The sequence below is a fragment of the Zea mays genome, chromosome 1 (genome assembly GCF_902167145.1).
Source record: "Zea mays cultivar B73 chromosome 1, Zm-B73-REFERENCE-NAM-5.0, whole genome shotgun sequence".
Taxonomy (NCBI): domain Eukaryota; kingdom Viridiplantae; phylum Streptophyta; class Magnoliopsida; order Poales; family Poaceae; genus Zea; species Zea mays.
Genome location: NC_050096.1, coordinates 263,992,210 through 264,017,263, shown reverse-complemented (window position 1 = coordinate 264,017,263; position 25,054 = coordinate 263,992,210). Strand labels below are relative to the sequence as shown.

Sequence of the window (25,054 nt, the reverse complement as noted above, 5' to 3'; positions counted from 1 at the left end):
TGCTCATCTAATGGCTTGGTAAAGATATCGGCTAATTGTTCTTTGGTGTTAACATATGCAATCTCGATATCCCCCTTTTGTTGGTGACCCCTTAAAAAGTGATACCGAATGGCTATGTGTTTAGTGCGGCTATGCTCAACGGGATTATCCGCCATGCGGATTGCACTCTCATTATCACATAGAAGAAGAACTTTGGTTAATTTGTAACCATAGTCCCTGAGGGTTTGCATCATCCAAAGCAATTGCGCGCAACAATGGCCTGCGGCAATGTACTCGGCTTCGGCGGTAGAAAGAGCGACAAAATTTTGCTTTTTTGAAGCCCAAGACACCAGAGATCTTCCCAAGAACTGGCAAGTCCCTGATGTGCTCTTTCTATTAATTTTACACCCTGCCCAATCAGCATCGGAATAACCAATTAAATCAATGTGGATCCCCTGGGGTACCAAAGGCCAAACTTAGGAGTATAAACTAAATATCTCAAGTTTTGTTTCACGGTCCTAAGGTGAACTTCCTTAGGATCGACTTGGAATCTTGCACACATGCATACGGAAAGCATAATATCCGGTCGAGATGCACATAAATAGAGTAAAGAACCTATCATCGACCGGTATACCTTTTGATCTACGGATTTACCTCCCGTGTCGAGGTCGAGATGCCCATTTGTTCCCATGGGTGTCTTGATGGGCTTGGCATCCTTCATCCCAAACTTTGCAAGAATGTCTTGAATGTACTTCGTTTGGCTAATGAAGGTGCCCTCTTGGAGTTGCTTGACTTGGAAACCTAAGAAATACTTTAACTCCCCCATCATTGACATCTCGAACTTTTGAGTCATGATCCTACTAAACTCTTCACATGTAGATTCGTTAGTAGACCCAAATATGATATCATCAACATAAATTTGGCATACAAACAAATCATTTGCAAGTGTTTTAGTAAAGAGAGTAGGATCGGCTTTTCCGACTTTGAAGCCATTAGCGATAAGAAAATCTCTTAGGCATTCATACCATGCTCTTGGGGCTTGCTTGAGCCCATAAAGCGCCTTAGAGAGTTTATAAACATGGTTAGGGTACTCACTATCTTCAAAGCCGGGAGGTTGCTCAACATAGACCTCTTCCTTGATTGGTCCATTGAGGAAGGCACTCTTCACGTCCATTTGGTAAAACTTAAAGCCATGGTAAGTAGCATAGGCAAGTAATATACGAATTGACTCAAGCCTAGCTATGGGTGCATAGGTTTCACCGAAATCCAAACCTTCGACTTGTGAATATCCCTTGGCCACAAGTCGGGCTTTGTTCCTTGTCACCACACCATGCTCATCTTGCTTGTTGCGGAAGACCCACTTGGTTCCTACAACATTTTGGTTAGGACGTGGAACTAAATGTCATACCTCATTCCTTGTGAAGTTGTTGAGTTCCTCTTGCATCGCCAGCACCCAATCCGAATCTTGAAGTGCTTCCTATACCCTGTGTGGCTCAATAGAGGAAACAAAAGAGTAATGTTCACAAAAATGAGCAACATGAGATCGAGTGGTTACCCCCTTATGAATATCGCCGAGGATGGTGTTCACGGGGTGATCTTGTTGTATTGCTTGGTGGACTCTTGGGTGTGGCGGTTTTGGACTCTCATCATCTTCCTTGTCTTGATCATTAGCATCTCCCCCTTGATCATTGTCTTCCTCTTGAGGTGGCTCCTCTTGATCCTTATCACCATCATCTTGAGCTTGATCCTCATCTTGAGTTGGTGGAGATGCTTGCATTGAGGAAGATGGTGGTTGATCTTGTGCATGTGGAGGCTCTTCGGATTCCTTAGGACACACATCCCCAATGGACATGTTCCTTAGCGCGACGCATGGAGCCTCTTCATCATCTAGCTCATCAAGATCAACTTGCTCTACTTGAGAGCCATTAGTCTCATCAAACACAATGTCACAAGAAACTTCAACTAGTCCAGTGGACTTGTTAAAGACTCTACATGCCCTTGTGTTTGAATCATAACCAAGTAAAAAGCCTTCTACAGCCTTAGGAGCAAATTTAGATTTTCTACCTCTTTTAATAAGAATAAAGCATTTGCTACCAAAGACTCTAAAATATAAAACATTAGGCTTTTTACCGGTTAGGAGTTCATAAGATGTCTTCTTGAGGATTCGGTGAAGATATAACCGGTTGATGGCGTAGCAAGCGGTGTTGACCGCCTCGGCCCAAAACCGATCCGAAGTCTTGTACTCATCAAGCATGGTCCTTGCCATGTCCAATAGAGTTCTATTCTTACTCTCCACTACACCATTTTGTTGTGGTGTGTAGGGAGAGGAGAACTCATGCTTGATGCCCTCCTCCTCAAGAAAGCTTTCGATTTGTGAGTTCTTGAACTCCGTCCCGTTGTCGCTTCTAATCTTTTTGATCCTTAAGCCGAACTCATTTTGAGCCCGTCTCAAGAATCCCTTTAATGTCTCTTGGGTTTGTGATTTTTTCTGCAAAAAGAACACCCAAGTGAAGCGAGAATAATCATCCACAATTACAAGACAATACTTACTTCCGCCGATGCTTATGTAAGCTATCGGGCCGAATAGGTCCATGTGGAGTAGTTCAAGCGGCCTGTCGGTCGTCATGATGTTCTTGTGTGGACGATGAACACCAACTTGCTTCCCTGCTTGACATGCGCTACAAACCCTGTCTTTCTCAAAATGAACATTGGTTAGTCCCAAAATGTGCTCTCCCTTTAGAAGCTTATGAAGATTCTTCATCCCAACATGGGCTAGTCGGCGATGCCAGAGCCAACCCATGTTAGTCTTAGCAATTAAGCAAGTGTCGAGTTCAGCTCTATCAAAATCTACTTTGCCTGATTTGTTAGTAAGCACATAAGATGCATCAAAAGTTTTAAATGAAATATTAGGTTCATTTGATGCAATAGGAGTTTTCTTCTTAGGCAATTCAGCACGGGTTGATTGCCTAAAACTAGATGCCTCACTCTTATACATAAAAGCATGATTAGAGCCAGAGTGAGACTTCCTAGAGTGAATTCTCCTGATTTTGTGCTCGGGATAACCGGCAAGGTATAAAATGTAACCCTCGTTATCCTGAGGCATGGGAGCTTTGCCCTTAACAAAGTTTGACAATCTTTTAGAAGGGGCATTTAGTTTGACATTTCCTCCCTGTTGGAAGCCAATGCCATCCTTAATGCCAGGGCGTCTCCCACTATAGAGCATACTACGAGCAAATTTAAATTTTTCATTTTCTAACTCATGCTCGGCAATTTTAGCATCTAATTTTGCTATATGATCATTTTGTTGTTTAATCATAGCCATGGGATCATGAATAGCATCAATGTTAATATCTCTACATCTAGTGCAAATAGTAACATGCTCAACGGTAGATTAGAGGGTTTGTAAGTTTTTAACTCAACAATCTTAGCATGTAAAATATCATTTTCATCTCTAAGATTGGAAATGAAATCATTGCAAACATCTAAGTCTTTAGCCTTAGTAATTAATTTTTCATTCTCAATCTTAAGGCTAGCAAGAGAGACATTCAATTTATCAATCTTAGCAATTAAACTAGCATGATCATCTCTAAGATTGGTAATTGAATCATCACATATATTTGAACTCTCAACCTTAGCAATTAATTTGGCATTTTCATTTTTAAGCTTGGAAATGACATCATGGCAAGTGCTTAGCTCACTAGATAATTTTTCACATTTTTCTACCTCTAGAGCATAAGCTTGAGTAGGGTTAAGAAATACAAGTGATCTTAGAATAACCTTGACCATTTCATGGTCATCCCACTTGGAGCTCCCGAGGTTGCCCACTTGGTTCACCAAGGTTTTTAGCCGGTTGTACATGGCTTGCGGGTCTTCTCCTTGGTTGAGCATAAAGCGACCGAGCTCCCCCTCGATCGTTTCCCGCTTGGTGATTTTGGTCACCTCATCTCCTTCGTGCGCGGTCTTGAGTACATCCCAAATCTCTTTGGCGCTCTTCAACCCTTGCACTTTATTATACTCCTCTTGACTTAGAGAGGCGAGAAGTATAGTAGTGGCTTGGGAGTTGAAGTGTTGGATTTGTTCAACCTCCTCCGAATCATAATCCTTGTCCCCTTCTTTTGGTACCTGCGCTCCATACTCAACAATATCTCATATGCTTTTGTGGAGTGAGGTTAGGTGATGCCTCATTTTATCACTCCATATAGAATAATCTTCACCATCAAACATAGGTGGTTTGCCTAATGGGACGGAAAGTAATGGAGTGCGTTTTGAAATACGAGGATAGCGAAGGGGCATCTTACTATACTTCTTGCGCTCATGGCGCTTAGAAGTGGCAGATGCCGATTCCGAGCCGGAGGTGGAGGGTGACGAAGAGTCGGTCTCGTAGTAGACCACCTTCTTCATTTTCGTCTTCTTGTCACCCTTCCGTTGGGATTTGATAGAGGAAGAGGATTCCTCCTTGTGCTTGTGGGCGGACTCCCTTGAGTGCGTTCTCCCCGAGCTTGTGGACTTGTCGCCGGTCCCGATCTCCCTCTTGGCGGATGCTCCCGACATCACTTCGAGCGGTTAGGCTCTAATGAAGCACCAGGCTCTGATACCAATTGAAAGTCGCCTAGAGGGGGGGTGAATAGGGTGAATCTGAAATTTACAAACTTTAAGCACAACTACAAGTCGGGGTTAGCGTTAGAAATATAAACGAGTCCGAAAGAGAGGGCGAAAACAAATCACAAGCAAATAAGACGAATGACACGATGATTTGTTTTACCGAGGTTCGGTTCTTGCAAACCTACTCCACGTTGAGGTGGTCACAGAGACCGGGTCTCTTTCAACCCTTTCCCTCTCTCAAACGGTCACTTAGACCGAGTGAGCTTCTCTTCTCAATCAAACGGGACACTAAGTCCCCACAAGGACCACCACACAATTGGTGTCTCTTGCCTTGGTTACAATTGAGTTGGAATTAAGAAAGAAGGAAGAAGAAAAGCAATCCAAGCGCAAGAGCTCAAATGAACACAAATGTCTCTTTCTCTAGTCACTAATTTGGTTGGAGTGATTCCGGACTTGGGAGAGGATTTGATCTCTTTGTTTGTGTCTTGTATTGAATGTTATAGCTCTTGTAGAGGTGTGAAGGCTAAAAACTTGGATGCAATGAATGGTGGGTGGTTGGGGGTATTTATAGCCCCAACCACCAAAGGAGCCGTTGGTGGAGCCTACTGTCGCATGGCGCACCGGACAGTCCGGTGCGCCACCGGACACTGTCTAGTGCGCCAGCCACGTCACCCGACCGTTATGGTTCGACCGTTGGAGCTTCTGTCTTCTGGGCCACCGGACAGTCCGGTGGTGCACCGGACAGTCACTGTTCACTGTCCGGTGCGCCTTCTGGCCCTGCTCTGACTTCTGCGCGCATTGTAGCGCATTAACTACTCTCTGCAGACGACCGTTGGCGCGAAGTAGTCGTTGCTCCGCTAGACCACCGGACAGTCCGGTGAATTATAGCGGAGTGGCTCCCAGAATTCCCGAAGGTGAGGAGTTCGGAGTTGGGTTTCCTGGTGCACCGGACACTGTCCGGTGGTGCACCGGACAGTCCGGTGCGCCAGACCAGGGCACACTTCGGTTGTCTTTTGCTCTCTTTATTTGAACCCTTTCTTGGTCTTTTTATTGGTTTGTTGTGAACCTTTGGCACCTGTAGAACTCATAATCTAGAGCAAACTAGTTAGTCCAATTATGTCTGTTGGGCAATTCAACCACCAAAATCAAATTAGGAAAAGGTGTAAGCCTATTTCCCTTTCACAAGCGCAAGAGCTCAAATGAACACAAGTATCTCTCTCTCACTAGTCACTATTTGATTGGAATTGTCTTTGGACGTGGGAGAGGATTTGATCTCTTGTTTGTGTCTTGTATTGAATGCTATAGCTCTTGTATGAGGTGTGAAGGCTGAAAACTTGGATGCAATGAATGGTGGGTGGTTGGGGGTATTTATAGCCCCAACCACCAAATGAGCCGTTGGTGGAGGCTGCTGTCGCATGGCGCACTGGACAGTCCGGTGAGTCAGCCATGTCACTCGACCGTTAGGGTTCGACCGTTGGAGCTTCTGTCTTCTGGGCCACCGGACAGTCCGGTGGCGCATCAGACAGTCACTGTTCACTGTCCGGTGCGCCTTCTGGCTCTGCTCTGACTTCTGCGCGCACTGTAGCACATTAACTGCTCTCTGCAGACGACCGTTGGCGCGAAGTAGCCGTTGCTCCGCTGGCACACCGGACAGTCCGGTGCTACACCGGACAGTCCGGTGAATTATAGCGGAGTGGCTCCCAGAATTCCCGAAGGTGGCAAGTTCAGAGTTTGGTTCCCTGGTGCACCGGACACTGTCCGATGCGCCAGACCAGGGCACACTTCGGTTGTCTTTTGCTCTCTTTGTTTGAACCCTTTCTTGGTCTTTTTACTGGTTTGTTGTGAACCTTTGGCACCTGTAAAACTTTTAATCTAGAGCAAACTAGTTAGTCCAATTATTTGTGTTGGGCAATTCAACCACCAAAATCAATTAGGAAAAGGTGTAAGCCTATTTCCCTTTCAGTCCCTGATTCGTGTCTCGATCATTTTGTTGATGTGCAGAATTTGCAAAACAATAGAATGTTCTATGAATTGAATCATATCATGCTATGCAAGTGATTTTGGGACGTACTTATGGCTTCGCGCTTGGCGCCTCCATGGCGGCACGGTCTCCCCACCCAATTGTTGTAGCTGACCACCTCTGTACACGAGATCGTGCCCCCGACGGCTGTCCATCAGTGGATCTGCGACCGTCCACCAGTCGACCTCCCAGCCATGACAACAGCCATGTCGGCGGCGTCGACATCCGCAGCAACCGCCATCCATACCATGGAGCCTCCCCTTCCTTCGAGACCTCAGAAGCTGGGGTAGCCTCCCTCTCTTTCCTGGTGGTGGAAGCCTTCAGGGCTCTGATCTCCTCTAGCTTGAGCTTCTCCTGACGCACAACACAGAGGAAGAGAGGACTGAGCCTAGGAGAGTGAGAGGAGGCATCGATTGAGTCTGGAAAAATTGTGGTGCTTTTAGTTGGAAAGGTTAGATCGACTTGTATCCGTTAGATGTGCATCATATGGATGCGAAAGGAATTGGTGACGTGGATGTTCTAGCTGATAGCCTCTGCTCTCATCTCTATTATATAAAATCATCGTGCTCTTCTTATGTTACGTGCACGTCCTAGTGATGACTACCTACCATCCTTTTTAATTGTATGTTATTTTTGTCAAACATAATAGATATGTAAAATCCATGTTTGTCTACCTCTTCTCACCTGGATTTTAAGGTACATTTTTTACCGAGAAACAAATCGGGGTTTGCCAAGTTAATGTTGGAAAACATCTTCGTAGTCATCGATCAGTTTGAACCTCACCCAGTACGAGGACACATATAAAGTGAGTATGTACTAGTGTGAAGCTCAAGCAGCAGAGACACATGGATGGAATCATGGAAGTGAAATCTCCAAGCTTTTGCAGGCCAGACACACGGACGGACGGACAAGCTAGCAGTAGCGGCGGAGGCCATTTGAACAAGTGTCAACAAAGACACTCGACAAAATATTGATTTGTCGAGTGTCAGCTTGTTGGCACTTAATAAAGAAGCTCACACTCGGCAAAATATTGATTCGCCGAGTGTCAGCTTGCTGACACTTGATAAAGAAGCTATTTTATCGAGTGTCAACATTTGGTGTTCATGCTCGGTAAACGAGGTTTTTGTCGAAAGTGTTATTTCGCCGAGTATAGCACTCGACAAAGAGAGCATTACCGAGTGCCCAATTATTTCATGCTCGGTAAACGCTAGCTGTGATGCTTGAGGTCGGGCAGCAGCCCTTTGCAGTGTTGGAGCAATTTGGTTTTGCAGTGCCGGCCCAGCTGAGCTGCTGAGCCCGTCTTTTGCTGCTGCCTGCGGCAGCTGAAGCCTAAAGAGAGCTTTCAATTGGATGGACAAATCATGAGGCCTGTAGTGTAGCGTGTCCCAGTGATTCAGGAGTACAGTACATACTCCATCCCAAAATTTCATTTAGTTTTTTATCATAAAATAATTGTTATTCTTACTTCTAAATAAGTCTCTCTGCTCTCTCCATCTCTCTTTTTTCTTAAATCATATTATATTAGTCTATGCGAAAAAGTATAAAATCTAAAGTAACCCTAAAACCCTAAAGTACGAAGGGAATACATGTATTTCTAAGTAAAACAAAGAGTAGTAGCCTAAATCCTGTCTTCCTATATTCGGGACATACAACACATGGCAAATGGATACTACTTGAGGCCATCTCGAACGTCCCACCCCACGTCGAGAGCATTATGGAATGAAAATCTCCTCCAACGGCACCTCTACAACACTCCCTCATATATGCACTGAGTTCTACTCTCCCTCATACTTTAATTACTCCATTTCTTTGTGATATTAACCTTTTCATAGGAATTGTGCTAAAATGAATAATCACTGTGAGATGGAGAAGTTGAATCACGAACTAGCCCTTAGGTAGGAAATAAGAAGATACGTCCAGCTATCCCTTAGGGCTACAAGTGATATTCTATTAAACTATCCCTTATGGTCATGAGCGATGTCTCAATTAAATATATCTTTTTATTTCATGTGCTATGGGCTAGTTTGCCAATAAGGTATGTTGTCACACCCATTTTCCCCCTCATCACTATTACAAACTATGAGGTGAAGCCCAAGCTATTTGCCTTCTTGTCATTATCATCACAATTGCCATCACCGAGGTGAACAATTCAAGAAGAAAATACCTAAGAAGCAAGCACCAATAAGCTTCTTAGCAAAGTTTACAATATTAATGTAGATTTCATGATAATAAAGTGTCTTAGCTTTGAATTTAATATAATAAAACTTATTAATGCTTTTGGCTAATCATAATTTATGAAGATGAAGGAAGAAATTACCCCCTTTAGAAAAGACCAAAAACAATTCAAGAACTATTATTACTATTCATTTGTATATATTATTGTACACATATTAATACTACTATTCATTTGTGTATATTAATGTATATTTATTACTATTTGTATACTCTTATATATTTGTATATATGTCTGAAGAACTACTATTACTATTATACCATTGATGTACATATGTATATATATATATGTATATATTAAATATCCATAAATATCAATTTGTAAATGTATAGAATAAGAAGCCCCTATCCTTTTTAGTACCTATTCTTGGCTAGAACCGATACTAAAAGGCCCTCTTTAGTATCAGTTCTTGGTATGAACTAGTAATAAAGTGGGACCTTTTAGTATTAATTCGAGCCAAGAAACGATACTAAAGGCTTCTTTTTAGTACCGTGCCATGCAACTGGGACATTTAGTCCCGGATGCTCAGTATTGGTTGGGAATCCATTATTATAGCCGGTTCTCAACTGGTACTGATGACCCTTTGTTCCATAGTGACAAATGATTTAGACACTACAAAAATCATTCATCTATGTAATCTGACTCTATAACCATTGAAGTTTGTGGGAATGGAGGCCCATACCTCCTAGGTTCTTGGTGGTTCAATCTTCTGAGTTGTTTGCTCCTTTTCTTCTTATGTCCAGTTTTTTGTGTTTTGGTGCTCCAATCAGCGTGGGCATTTTGATCATTTTTTCCTTCTCTACATGCTATGAATACTTGAGATCACATCTACAAGATGGATTGATCAGATCCCACATGAGCATGAAGTTTTATCTTTTGTTAGTTGTGGAGAAAACCTCAATTCTAAGAGCAATTTGGTAAATTCCTGCCAACTCAATGGATGAAACACATTGAAACTCTTTAGATATCTTCTTAACTACTTCTCCTGGATGGGTTGCAATTATCATGATGCTTCAGATATCTAGTGTGTCCATCTAGATGTTGTCTTCTACTATCGTACCCTTCACGCGATTATCATGATGCTTCTCTCGGATGGGCATTGCGGATAGTACCAATTGATGCTACTGGCCATATACCCTTGATTCAGATCATTGAATGAAAACATGGCTATCCTGGTAGCATCATTTATTCTTGCTTCAGAGTTGTTTCAAATGGATAGAGCATAATGTGTGGACATTGTATTCCTTATGCCATACTCGTCCCACTGGTGATCTCTGTCGTCACCATCTACTTGGGCTGGTACTACCCTTAATGTGTTAGTATTGTATTCCAATGTAGTTAACTTGGAGGTTCATTAGTACTAAGTCGACGAGTATGTTACAAAACATATGTGGGAACTATAAAGTCATGCCATCATTGTTGTGGACGGTCCTTCTCCATCCTAGGTTAAGAGGTAATTCTGGTGCATGGTCCTTTAGGTGGGGCACCTTAGGCTTAGGGTCTTCTGGTGCAGGTCCTTCTTGTGTTAGGGCTTACGAGGCTTCTATCTCCACCATCTTGTTAGAGTCATAGTCCTCATTGGGCTCTTGGGGGTCCTCCTATATATCATTATTTGATATGTCTGTTCCTTCCAAGGGGTTGTTAACTTCATCAAATATCTAATATTCACAACCATTTGAATCTTGCACCATACCTAGGTTTCTTGTGTTTTGACACTTTCGGGTGGTTATCCTCATTCAGCTCAACCACCCAAGCAAACCTCTATTTAGGTTCTTAGGCTCATAGTCTTGCATCTCATTGTCCTCATTTGGATCTATGAACCATTCATCAAACTTGGCATCACCAGAGTTGTCCTTGATTGTGACGTGTAATAGTGCCTCCTCCACATCCGACTCGAAGGAAGGTGGTAGCATAGACTATGAGGGTGCGATGTAGATCCATCCTTTAGTGCTCTTATGGGCAGTCAAACACGTACGTACCATCTTTAAAAACAAACCAAAATAAAAAGGTGTGTTAAATGAAATTCCAATAAATAAGGTAAGCATGATAAACTTTTTGAAAGGGAAATGGGTTGTATGCCATTTCTGTATTGAATTTAGTGATTAATGACCAACACAAATATTAAGATCTAACAAGTTTGCTAAGTAAAATATTACAAGTTCATAAAGAGAAGAAGAGAACAATCTCATGGTATGCACAAACTTAAATCCAGAATGTGCTAGTCTCGGACCATCCAGCTCTAGGTCACAGACCGTCCGATCGTAGGCCGCAGACTGTCCGGTCCCAGGTCTCTGACCGTCCGTTGCACACCAACATTTCTACCCAAAGGTGTTAAGTTCCTGGTTGAATTTTAGTACCTATTACGGACCATCCTCGATTTATAGGCGGACCGTCCCTTACGACATCTTTTCTTTAATATATCAAGGTGAGTTTCTTTTCTTCCTTCCTTCTCCATCTCCCTTACCACATCTTTTCTTTTATAGATCGTCATGACAGTAGGTGATTCTAGTGAAGTCAGCCTAGATCTGGAGTTAGTATGCATCAATGGAGGGGGTAGCAGAGGCAGAGGATAGCAGGCTTGACGATGGATGAGGCATCGAGATTGATGGTGGATGAAATGGTGGGCCCAGACAAGCTTAGTGGTGGGCTACATAGTGGGCTTGATAGTGACTCATCGACCCTATTTTTGTTTTCTTAAATGATCTTTGGAGGAAGATATTAGCACAACCTTTGTTGTTAATGATTAACAACAACATTTGAGTAGAGGTGGACAGGATGCTTGCTTCTGAAAAATACTATTTGACTATCTATGAAAACCATTTATGTGCATGTAAACAAACCAATTTTTGGAGTTGCGTGAAGTCTAACTACTTTTATGTCTGTCCAATTTATACAAAAGAGCATATTTGTTTATGAAAACAAACAAGCATATTGAATAATATTTTGTGTTGTATCTAGTGATAATATTTTGGTGTTATAAATCTTTACGCTCTTTTCTATAAATTCAGTCAATCATAAAAAAGATTTTGTTAAGACAACTTTAGAAATAGATGATACCTACATGTGTTTTAGTTAAAAATCTCTCATGTTTTCATATTCAAACACAATACTCACATATATAGATGCTTTCTTATCTTTATCTTGTTGAGATACCCATAGACTAATTTCCTTATACATTTTCTCACCCCTACTAATATTTTTATATAGTCATGTTGCTTCATATGTTATTGACATGTGTTTAGTTGAAACATTAGCATAAACTATGTGCTAAACATGCTTATTATTAGGATATTCTGCATACGCTTATGCGTGGTCTAGATGGCGTGACACATATGATGCATGGATACCTTATGCATGTAAATTTATGAGGATGCTCTATATTACTTAATTTTTCATGATAGCATATATGACAACTTAGATAAATATTAGGTTCTAGGTTTCTATGTAATTTATAGAAAAATATTAATTATTTTTCACATGGCTCATGTGAGACGATGTAACATCATATCAACTCCCGAACCGACGATTCTTAATTCTGGCAGGCCTCTAAAATCATATATCATCCCCACAGGCCAACACGAGTCTTTTGTACGTACTTTGTCATCACTCATGCGCATCCGAGAAGACTTTCCGGTCGGTCACCCATCCCAAGGTTGTTCAGGGCTAAGCACGTTTAACCCAAAGGTTCTTTTGAGACAAGCTTCCAAAAAATTAGATACACTTTATTGGTATAAGTACTCTATTAATTATATTACTCCTTGAAATAGGATATCACACAATCCACCAGGATATCACAATATTCCCCCTCTTAGAAGATCAACATCCTCGTCAGTTAACCCCAAGCCAAAAATATCCTCTATTGGCCACATTTATGTGTCCAATATCGTCATATGTCATGCCATATGACCACACTAGGCCAACATAATCCATGCGCCATATGATTGAACCCCTAGCCCACACACGCCCGTGAAATTGCGAGGGTCAGCTCTAATACCATGTGTAACACCTTGACCACTCCCAAATCAACGGTACTTACTCTTGGCTGCTCTCTAAGATCATAGATCATCCCTACAGACCAACACGAGTCTTTTGTGCACACTTTGTACTCACTCATGCGCACCGAGAAGACTTCAAGGATCATAGATCATCCTAAGATTGCTCTGGGTCAAGCACGCTTAAATCAGAGGTTTTTCGGGATAGGCTTCCGAAAATGAAGATGTACCTTGTTGATTTGAGTACTCGATTAATTCTATTAAGCACTGGATTAGGATATCACATAATCCAAAAACTCTGTTCCCTTGGTTGCTTTTTATGAATTCGTAATATTCTACACTAAGGGTTTGTTTGGAAGCAAGGATACTAGATTGTTTGGATGTCATTTCTTTTTTTATGAGTATAAGTAAGATGATCCTATGGGATTTTTAACATGAAAAAAGAAGAAGCTCCTACCATCTTTTAACATGAAAACACTAAAACATGCATAAAATGTAATGATCACAATGATTGTAAACCTGTATTGGGTGTGCATATATATACTCATACACAGTACCATGACTACCACCATAGTAAGGATGCGTTTTAATTTGTTCCCATTCTTTATGAATATATTGTTTACACACTTGAAAATGATGTGAGTATATTTTTCTCAAAAGGGATTAACTTGAGTAATTCCATGACTCTACCACCGGACTGAAACATGATTTCCTTCTTTACGAACCTTTTCGTTTTGCTAAAACTGGAGGTATAGTTGTTTCATAAAAATTTAGGACTTCTACAAAGCAAAGAATGCATGTCTAAGAAATATAAATAAATTAATAAATAATATGCATGAATTTTGAAATTCATTTTACCTGGTGTTCTGTACTTTGTACCTTTTCTTTTTGTTCAGTTCAGTTCAGAGTGTCGCATCAAAGCCTTTGGCGTTGTCTGAACACCAGCAACTCTGCAAAGATCTGATTCTGATCATAACTGGTACGGTGGTGACCCTCTTGACAGTCAGCTCGCGCTACAACCTTGAAGGCTTCACACTCCGCTCGCTGCCACAATGGCTGCATGAAAATATTATGCAACTCATTCCTGCACACAATTAAGCACAGCACAGGTAGACAAATTGACAATTGTCATTAGCAACCTGATCCAATCGTGGCCATATTGTTCCAATTAATAAGTTCCAACAATAGCTAGCTAGACATGGACCATGCATACATACATCAGAAGGAACATCCATGCATTCATGCTGATATACGTGTACAACTGCTCTCATGTTAGTAAGACAAATAATAATAATATATAGTTACAACTTTATAACTCTGTCATCAGCTGCATATATGTAGATATGTATGCGTATGAGCAATGCAAGTAAGGAGACAATCAAATTTCTGTATAGGAAACACGACACGTCCACACCATCTATACCCAAATAATGATCACGTATGTATGTATACGTATGCTGATATGCATGCATGCACGGCAACAATCCATGTCGACACCTCACGCGCTCAGCCTGCAGGCGACGCATGCATCGTCACGGGCCACGGGGATACGAGCTTCCGCCGGTGAAGTACTGCCCCTGCACGCGGAGACCAGCGGAGGCCGAGCTGCTAGAAGCACCGCCGCCGTGCTGGCCCATCCTGTAATCTGGTGTGCCTAGCGCCATCGTCGGCGGCGCCGGCTTCCAGTGGCGCTTCCGCTGGTTGATGAACCAGTTGTTGATCTGCTTCGCGTCGAGCCCCGTCGACTCCGCCAGCGCCGCCTTCTCCAGCTCCTGCATGCATGGCCGCGCGCGGCGTGCGTCGTCAAGTGTCGCATTGCATGATCTTACATGCACGCATATGCATGTGTTGTCATGGTACTACGTACCGAGGGATAGGGCCATCTGTAGTGCAGCTGCCACCAGTGGAGGAGCTTCTGGCGGGCGTCCCTCGGCAGCTTGCCTTTCTTCTTCTTCCTCGAGAGCTCCCTCCAGAGGCTGCTCAGGTAGCCGCTGTACTTGTTCAGGAGGTGGTTCTTCAGCTCCTTGCCCTCTCCGGACGGGCTGCCGGTCTCAGGGACCGGAAGGCCGCCCAAGTCGACGGTTTCTTGCTCATCTTCGTCGGAGGAACCGCCTCCTTCTTCATAGCCATTGTCATCTACTCCAAGGTAATGCAATATTGTGAGTCCATGTTACATAAAGACATCATGCATGTAGAGAGAGATAGCTCGTGGTCAAGATGGATTATGCGTCGAACCGCACTGAATAAATATTATTAAGAACTGTAAACCATGAACCATCCAACGAACACCGCTTTTTGACGACTTCTTCGACCACTGCAAATTAAAGCTGTGACTTGTTAGGCCACCCGGCCTGGGACCGGGAGCTAGACTATTTCTCCAATACCGTTTCTTTATTAGAGTTTTAGTTTGTTGGATTTTACTTTAATGTTCTAAGAATCGATCTAGAATGCTAGGATATATAAGATATTTCAAAACCATGTACTATATACATGGTGAGAAGTTCATAACCATATAACATGTACTGTGCAAACCTTCTAACATTTTAGCACCTTTTGTACAATACTTATCAAATATTCAATCCTCAAGGTGTACCAGACACTACGAACTGATTCATATTAGAAGGCAGCCAAGGCTGAAGCACCCCCTATCGCCAATTTTCTGAATGAGTAGGGCAAGCTTGGATCAATGAGACATGATTATCTATAATTAGCTTTTAAGACAGCCCATATGAATGTTAGAGATTGGAATCTAATGATCACTGGTCTTCTTCCTTCTCACATTTCACATCCTTAGAGATTGGGATCTAATGATCATTGCTCTTCTTCCTTCTCATATTTCCCATCCTTACATGCCTTACCCCTATCTTATCCTCTTCTCTTCTATAGTCGTCCGGTTATATTATTGGATTTGCCACCCACTCACCCACCTCCTCACTAATCTGCCAATTTAGGGCTATTGCTTTGCCTCCCTCACGTAGCACACATTGTGTTGCCCTCTTGCTGCTTGGGACATTGTTACTATGCTTGTCGCATAACCGCAACATCAAAAAATTGTCTACTACAGTTCATAATGTAGGTATAGCTCTAAGTCATAGGGACAATAAATCACTCCACACTCTGAAATCAAGAAACTATCAATTGTGCATAGTTATGATCCTCAAAGCTATGCTTTGTGACTTTGGTGATTAAGTATGAAAATAGTCATTGAGACTAACTTATTTGTCAAGAATATGCTTAATAGGTCATAAGGATGCAATGCAAGACAACTTCATGAAGCTAGGACAAAGATATAAGATAAAAAGCAAAAACTTATCGAAAAATGTGTACATCATATGTTTGGTGTTGAGAAAACTGCATCAATAGAATTTTCTATACTACTCAAAGTAAAAGGTGTTCAATATACTTGATAATATAGTGAGAAGAGAATACACAAATTAGAATTTTGCATAGTGCTCAAGGAGGGAAAGGTTGTAAAATGCATAAACATATGGTTTTGTGGTAGCATGGGATGAAAGCACCAATGTATTATATTGTCCCATAGAAGGTAGGAATTTAATACCTTGGTGTTTATACACACCAAATGATCTAATGTGGAACAAAGGAAGAGTTTTGCAGTTTAACTTCAATGGCAACATAGTTCATGTGGCGGGATTTGGAGAGCTCACCATAAGTTCCAATGATTGGAATATGAACATCATACACGACCACATAAGTTTCACATAGTAACTTGAGACTATGTCTAACGATGTCTAGTTGGTGATAACTTATAAACCCCGCATGATCTGTTGCGTATATACACAAGAATGCCTACCAGATCATGTGTCAGTACATCTGACTATTTGCAATAGCTACTTTAATAAGAATGGTACAAATTCATGCCCCCTATACATGCACTCTTTTGTTGTTGCTCAAGTTTTTGAAGATTAGAGGCAAGCAAAGGTAGTTGAAAAGAGGTCCAACTATCAAAGTGCTAACATGGCCACAACTATATTTATTACAAGTATGATCCCAATATGACATAGAGTGATCTCAAGTTGTTGTTGGTTCTATGGTGTACCACACTTGTACCCAAGGTATCATTGGGGCCTTTGTGGCTCGCTGACATCCTTGGTGACCTTTTGTCCTCTTATATGGAGTAGCAAAAAGACCTTGTCATTTGTTGCTAGGTTAAAATTCATAGGGTTCAGGATAAGAGGCTAGTAGTGAGGCTTGCTTTTGTAGTAAGTGGATCATTAGTCATGGCGAAGTATTTATAGTGTATAGTCTAAGGTTTGGACTAGGAGAACCTTGGTAATTGGAGAATGTCCTTGGTGGAGGTTCAACTTTGGCTAGAGGCAGGGTTTTGCCCACCAATAACATGGGGTAAACCATCATGATGAGTGTTTGCACACTTTTTTCTCATCTCATTTACTTACCACAATTTTGTTTTTGCACTTGCTCAAGTTTATTCACTTGCATTCCTACAGTACTTTGATAGTCTAGTTATTGCTCGTAGAACTGTCATTTAGGTGGCAAAGCTCTTTGTGATGGGTAGGACACTATAGATAAACCTTATAGCACATGTTGCATACTACTACCAAAGTTCTAGTGGCATGGGAACACATAGGATAGTTATCAAGTGACCTGCTGGTTCATTCCTTGCCCCTCGATCTTATGGATTCCCTGGCCAGGCACCACAGCGTACCTTTCAGCTAGCACAGGAGAAAAAAAACAGATCAGTTTTCTTTTTTTTTTATTTTCCTGTGGCTCCATTAAGTGTTATTAGCATTGTGCTGTTATCAGTTTTTTTAGAAATGTACCATATGGTACAAAAGTAAAACCAGGCAAGTTGGTGAAAAGCCCATACGATTAACTTCAAACTAGCCCTAGTAGCAGATGTATATGCTGCGAGAGGATCCATACAATTAATGTCGCGGTGATGTACTTACTTACCCAGAGTTAATTAATCTACTGAATGCAAGAAACATGTAAACCCCACCAGCAGCAGCGTTCAACAGCAAAGTCATCATCTCTTCCGACTTAAGCTAGCCCTACGTACGCTCTCTGCCACTCACGGAAAGCTAGCCAATAATTAAGCACTTCAATCAGAGGCCTTCACATGCCCATGCAGTGCGGTCGAGCACAGAGAGATTAGCAGGCTGGCCGCTGGTGGCATGCATGGCGACGCCATGGGGCATCGCCATGTCCAGGACGACCTGACGATAGTCACGTGCACAGTGAGCTAGCAGCTAGCTAGCTAGCGTATGTGCTGTACGTGCCGCCATGCAAGCATGCATGCAACTCGAGCTGAAAGCTAGCAGGGCCACTCACTGCGGGTTACCATCAGCAGGAGAGTGGCGATCTGGACCCCCCAGGCGACCACGCCGATCGGACGACGGCTCGCGCTTGAAGGACAAGAAGGCACAGGAAATGGATGGATCCACCGTGTGTGTGAGGCCGATCGATCGACAAGAGGCAGTGAAGCCCTGGGCGCATCTACTGTACCTCTGTCCGTTCACTTTGGCGCCGTGGGTTCCAACCGCGGCCATGACGTACCAACAGCAGCGCAGCAGTGGCACAGTAAGGTGCACAGCAAGCGACACAACTGGATCAGTTGCAGAAGAGGGGTAGCCGGGCGACGTACGTGGTGCTGATGCTGAATGCTACTGCCTGCGCGCGGGGTGCCCCCCCCCCCCCCCCCCCCCCCACCACCCCCAGTATGTACGTGATCCAGCATGCATGCGTCCTGCAGCCGCGAGGGCCAGGCTCAGCTCCATAGGACCCATTCTCTAGCTAGTCTCCACATGCCACCCAGAGTCTCAGTCCCAGACAAGGAAGGCCACACAGCAGGGGTACTGACAGAGTGAACAGTGGGATACATAGAACCTTACCCAACGGTAGATGGTGGTTACTAACTAATCTGGCTGCAAACTAATCAACCAATGAAGCATTATGCTGCTACTACTTTCATGCATGCAACAGCTAACAGCACTATACATATGACTAGTTTATTAAGTAGAAGCTACATGCATAGGCGGCGCTTGCTGTGTAGTATTAAGTACCACCAACAACAAATTCAGCAAGAACTTAATTAAGTAGCAGAGGTGGTTAGATCAACAAAGTGAACGTGTGTAAAATTTGTTGCTCAGACATACATGGCCGGAGGCGGATCCAGAATCGGAATAAAAGGAAGGTTAAATAATGAAGATTTCGAGCTGAACCTGGAATTGAATAGTGATTTATGGTTGAAATAGAGATTTTCCCCATAGAAACTAGCCGCACGCGCCCCTGGGCCCTTCCCTATCCCGGCATGTATTCCTGTGTGTTTTTGAAGCTAGCTCTTGACCCACTAATGGACGCAGATTGAGGACATAGCTCTAATAACAAGCGCCGCACCTCTTTTTTTTTTACACATTGCATATAGTGATATATTGGAGCATCACTGAAACAGTAGAAAAGTACTAGGCTGCTACTCTACAGTCTACACCACCGATTGTCGGAGGCAAAAGGCAGAAGACCTCTCCTGAATTTAAGAGAACATCTCCTGGGCTCCTGGCTGCTCCACAAATTCATATATGCTTAAGGCTTATTAGATGTTCTCATAGTTCACACAGAACCCTTCAGTAAGAACTTTTTTTGTGGGAAAATTACAGGCACTCTTTTCTTTAATTGTGCACACACATGGACCGCCCTACATACCAAAGATTTGTTTTCCACTGGCGGCACCAGAGTACTCTTTATCTTGTCGCACAGCTGGAAAAAATGTTCATGTTACTGCTATGTTATGCTATGTTATGAGTGTGTGTATAGTCATGGATAACACACCACAAGGAATCGTGCGGCCCCATATAAATGTTTCCTGTAATTGGCAAACACTAATCATATATTACCTTCGTTTTTTAATATTTGTCGTCCGCTAGTTTATTTCTGAACTAAACCACGGCAAATAAAAAAGAACAGATGGATACTAGGATACCCGCATGCCCTGCAACACTCAGTAGTGCTACGGCTACTTCCAAATCTGACACCCAGGAAAAATATCTCTAGAGCAACTCAGTTTAGTTAACCATAATCACCTAATGAAAATGAGTCGATCTGGGCCTCCATGCTTTTGAAGAATTCGTCCGCTTCCTGGATTGGCCTTGTGAGCTCCTGTCTGTACCTTACCAACATGTGACAGTAGATCTCCTGCACACACACACGCACACAAAACATGCATGTAGATCCATTGTTTCAGCCAGACACACACAATTAATCAGAAAATTCAGAAATTAGTAGTATATACATATAGTGTTGTCGTTATACCATGAACTGATCGAGCTCTGGGTCTGCTGGTTGTTCTTCTTGTCTGCCGTCTGAATTCGTTTCGACGTCATCAGCGAGGGCAGAAAGCCGACCGACAATCTCGAGCGGCGCTCCAACCTCGAGAAACAAAAACGCAAAAGAGATTTTCCTCGTGAAAATTGGAGAACATATGAGGACGGAGAGCGCATAAAAATCAAGAAACCATGCCTTTCATCTCTCACGAAATTAGCTGTAGAATTGCATCTCTTGGAAATCTGCGCACGCGTACCTTCCGGCAATCTATGAAGGCTCTCAAGAGAGCCGGATAGAGAGGGTGAGACATGATCTTGGCTTTGATTATCTCGGATCCCCTATCGCTGTTGGACTGTCTAGAAGGATCTGAGACAGCCGCAGCAGACGGCGGCAGTGTTGGCGCCTCCGCCGGCGGTGAAGACGACGTGGCGGCGGCTCTGTGATCTAAGGCGAGGTAGAAGGGCGTCGTGGTGGCCGCCTTTGAGCCACCGGTAAGAGCAGGCAGCTGCTTCTCCATGCGTGCCAACCACCTAGCTATCTGGGGATATTTGATTGTCTGAGGAATGGAGGAGTGCATCAGGCCAAGTTAATAAGGATGTCTATTGGTTTGCCTTCGATTCCGTTGTGGTTTTGGATGAGAGAGAGAGAGAGGGAGGGCTGGATAGTCATAGCCATGGGACAGAAATTAAAGGGCCCAATAATGGAACGAGGGGGAAATGTTCGCTGTTGATAGAATTGTAGCTGAAGAAAAGAAATAGCTGTCGATCGTACCGTCCCCGGAACAGTCTGTTCAAAACTTTCCGTTTTCTCTGAACATGTACAACATAGCTGGAATATTGTTTGATTTAATTTTATGTATTTTATTTATCTCGTACTAATCTCACTCGTTTTTTAATCTCATGTCCTTCTCTATTGTCACAACTTTCTTACTTTTTGTTGTCACCACAACTAATTATGTTTACAGAAAAACATGAAATTTTCGACGGCTAGATGCTGCCGAAAATAGATCTTTTTCGCTAAAATTAGTTTATTTTCAGTGAAATAGGGTTTTTTTTGCGAGCATGAGAAGTTTGTAGCCGAAAATAAAGGTTATTTTTGCACAACGGTAATTGGGTAAATCCCCACCAACTAGAAGTCGGCGGAAAATTAGGCTATTATCGTCGAAAACTAATGTCAACAATCAGCTAATTCTCATCGGTATATATACGACCCTCGGGTTTTTTTAGATGATGCCACTAGATGACAAGAGCTATTGCATGTAAGTTCATAACCTCCGGCGGCCTCCTTTACCGACAACAGCTATAGGAAGCAGGGCTACGTCAGCGTACTAACTCATATCTGCTATGGTCATGCCGACGAGAGTTATTCTATATTATATATTACCACAAAAAACTGTTTTATGAATTTCTCGGACAATTTCAGCACAAAAAAGTCATAGATAATATATATAACATTTTACAGACATTATATATCACAATTCACATCCATAGCTCACATATTATCATACAAATTCACAATCACAACTCACAAAAACCATTGGATCACCAACCATAGATATCCAGTTCAATACATATATAGTCCCAAATTCATATTGTCAACAAAAAACATTGGTTCACCAACGAAACAAAGGATAGGATATGTTTCAATACAGAGATGCATACACATGTACTTAGGCACTATTTATATCCAAATTTAAGGACAAATTCAGATGCATCTTATATGTGTTATAATCAAATTTAACATAAATAATGACTCAATGTATAGAAATCAGTGTCATAAACTTTATTATAAAATATAATGTCTTTACAAAAATAACTAAATAATAGAAACTAAACGACGACGGTCTCGATAACGAGCCACATGCAGGTTGACCGAAGCGACGCCGACCTAGAACTTACTGAGCTCTTCATAGTAGTCTTCCTCTTGATGACCTGCTTCTGAGCAATAAATCTTGTAAGAGTGAGTACACTTATGGTTGGTACTCAGCAAGTGTGCAGAAAAAATTGTAGTGTAGGCTTATCAAGAAATAGTCTGAGGCTGAGTGTCGTGGTTTCTAGAACCGGGGGACAATAACATTTGTGTTCGGCAGGGGTGCTTCTTAAGAAAACTGCATGTAGAAATCATGAACTGCATGTAGAAACCCATGATTTCTACTGACAGTTTTCTTAAGGAACCACATGTAGAAATATGATTTGTAGTGACAGTTTCCTTAAAGAACCGTCACTAAAAACAGCACAGGCGGTTGATAACCGAATCCACCTATAAAAATATACCACACTGCACGCTTTGAGCCCTTTTCTACTAGTGGTTGGTCGACAGCCTCGCGTCGCTGGGTTGCTCGACAGACATTTTTTGGTGGGTTGGTCGGCTTGGCGGGCCGCCTTAGGGTGGCCTTTTGGTCCTTCCCGTCGAGCTGTTTGGCAGGCGGGCCGCCCAGTTCGTGGGTTGTCTTTAGGCGACCTTCGGGCCTTCTTTGGGTCCCCTGTTTTCCGGGTACCCAATGCTGAGCATTTAGCTTTTGATTTTGTTGATTAAATATTGGGGCGAAGACGAAGACGCTACCCTTCTCGCGAAGTCTTCGTCGCCTCGCTACGCCAACGAATGCGAGACGATCGGCGCGGCTGCCCTTCGCCCTCTCCATTGCAAGGCGAAGGCCAGTCTCCGATGGAGTCTGCTTGTCCCACGTCCACATCTCGTCCGGATGCCTACTTGGAATTTGGCCCACTGTGACGGGCCCCACGTGGGCAAGCACATTACGGGCCTCATCTGTAATAACTTTTCTGTAATGACGGTCTGTAACCTCCCTTTACGAGAATATTCTGGGGATAGTCCAGGTACCCGAGGGCATAAACGTACTTGCCTTGGGACGTTGCCGCTCGAGTACCTATAAATACCCCCGTACAGTGCCCTTGAGAGGCCAGATTAACAGAGCAATTGCTATCTCGTGAGTGAACTTTGTTAGCATTTTTCCCCACACCCCCGTTGGATCAACTTGCCCAGGAGAGCAAGTTCCAACATTTGGCGCCCACCGTTCGTGCTACGAACAAACCACCCGTGATGGCACCCAAGAGATCTTGTTCGAAGGCAGCCCCATCCATCGACGAAGCAGCGAAGGCAGTGTTGCTAGCTGAGAAAAAAGGCAAGGCCCTCGCAGACAACACCCCCAAGAAGCCTGCGAAGACGAAACTCTCAGCACAAGACAGCGCCACGAACATCCCACCCCTGAAGGCACCCTATGCACCTGCAACTCCAGAGGACTACCACAAGCGCCACCCCAGGCTTCGCTCCACCAGAGGGCGAAGAGGCAACAGAGGACGGCGAGGTCATCGGAGTCTCAGCCGAAGAGCAACTACAGCTGCGGGCCCTGCACATCAAGAACCGCAACCTCCAAAAACAGAAAGATATCCTCGAAGCCAAGCGCCGACGTGTCACCGCGCAAGCCAAGGTGCGCCAGATGATACAAGACGAGGAGCAGAAAGCCCGGGAACTCGAGCAAGAGATCACGCTCATGCAGTGCAAAGGCTAGCATGATCTGTAGCACGACCCGCCTCTCCAACAGCGCGCGCCAGCCGGAGACTTATTCATACCTCAGCGCGGACCCTTCATCCCGCACGCCGCAGCTTTCCAAGGCATCAACTACCTTGATGAGCGAAGCCCCCTGGCTTCGCAACTCCAAGTGTCACCATGGCCCGCCAACTTCAGGGCAAGGACCTACCCCAAGTACAACGGCAGCACCGACCCAGCACAATACATCATGAGCTATCAAGTCGTCGTCGCATCATCTGGAGGGGACGATGCCACAATGGCCAAGTCTTTCATCATCACCCTCGAGGGCCCGGCCTTGACCTGGTACACCAGATTGCCCCCATTGTCCATCGATTCCTGGAAAAATCTCCGAGACAAGTTTCTGCTCAACTTCCAAGGGTACCGACCCGACACCGATGCATTGGCCGAGCTATCACTCTACAAACAACAAGAGAAGGAAACCTTACGGGAGTACTACCGCAAGTTCCTAACTCTCAAGTCACAACTGCCTTCGGTCGACGACCACATCACCATACACTACGCCATCGGTGGCCTTCGGGCTGGTGTCCTATACAGTCACTGCATCAGGGATCCACCCAAAAATCTCCAAGAGCTCTATCAGCTGTTCGAGAAGTATGCCAGATCCGAAGAGCTCCATCAGCGCAAGGTCGAGTCTCAGAGAAAGCCCAAGGACCCTCTGCAGTCCAGCCGAACCTGGACAAGGCCTTCGCAGTCAGACTCTGGACGGGACAGCCACAGTCAGCAGCAGATGCACAACATAGCCAACCAGCACCCCGCCGGCGAGGCCGTTCGCCGTCAAGAATATCCCCCCAGGGCCGCGGAAATGGCATGCGAAGCCGGGGCCGGGACGGGCGCAACAACCGCGCAGATATTACTGCCTGTTTTATGGCGAAGACTGCGCGCATACAACAAGGGATTGCCCAGAAACAAAGACCACCAGAGACAGAATGTCTCGGGCACAACCAGCCGACAACCAGAGAGTTGTCGTGCACACATATCACCACCACCACCCACAACCATACAACAATGGCCACGCCCAGCATCCGCCGGCCAACCACGCATATCAGCACCACCAGGAGGTACATGTTGTACCACCCCTGCTCCTGCCTCCGCATCAACCAAATCCACATCACCAAAATCACCCCCAAGCACTAAAACAAGAAGACTTCGTCGATCAGCCGTATCACGGAGTCATTCACATGATCACCAGAGGGTCCAGCATCGACTTCGAGACAAAGCGACAAAAGAGAGATCATTACAAAAGTGTCAACCACGTCGCCCTCACCGGCCCAGTCGTGCAAACGAAGTGGTCACATGTGCCACTAACCTTCGACGCCAGAGACATCGATCTACACAGCGCACCCCACGTTGACGCTATGGTGATTA

At 43.8% G+C, this 25,054-nt stretch overlaps 1 protein-coding gene across 2 annotated transcripts; it reads right to left on the bottom strand.

Annotated features, from left to right (window-relative positions):
* Positions 1-14,077: 14,077 nt before the first annotated feature.
* LOC100193050 (uncharacterized) lies at positions 14,078-20,744 on the bottom strand. 2 transcript variants are annotated; one of them, NM_001349677.1, is made up of 5 exons: positions 20,379-20,744; positions 20,111-20,227; positions 19,882-19,993; positions 14,694-14,962; positions 14,098-14,598 (listed from the first exon to the last, which is right to left on the bottom strand). In NM_001349677.1, exons 1-5 carry the CDS (start codon positions 20,697-20,699, stop codon positions 14,359-14,361), a joined length of 1,059 nt encoding a protein of 352 aa, NP_001336606.1. In that variant the 5' UTR covers positions 20,700-20,744; the 3' UTR covers positions 14,098-14,358. The 2 variants fall into 2 exon arrangements, with proteins under 2 accessions (NP_001131690.1, NP_001336606.1); NM_001138218.2 differs by having other exon boundaries at positions 14,078-14,598; positions 20,111-20,744.
* Positions 20,745-25,054: the final 4,310 nt, after the last annotated feature.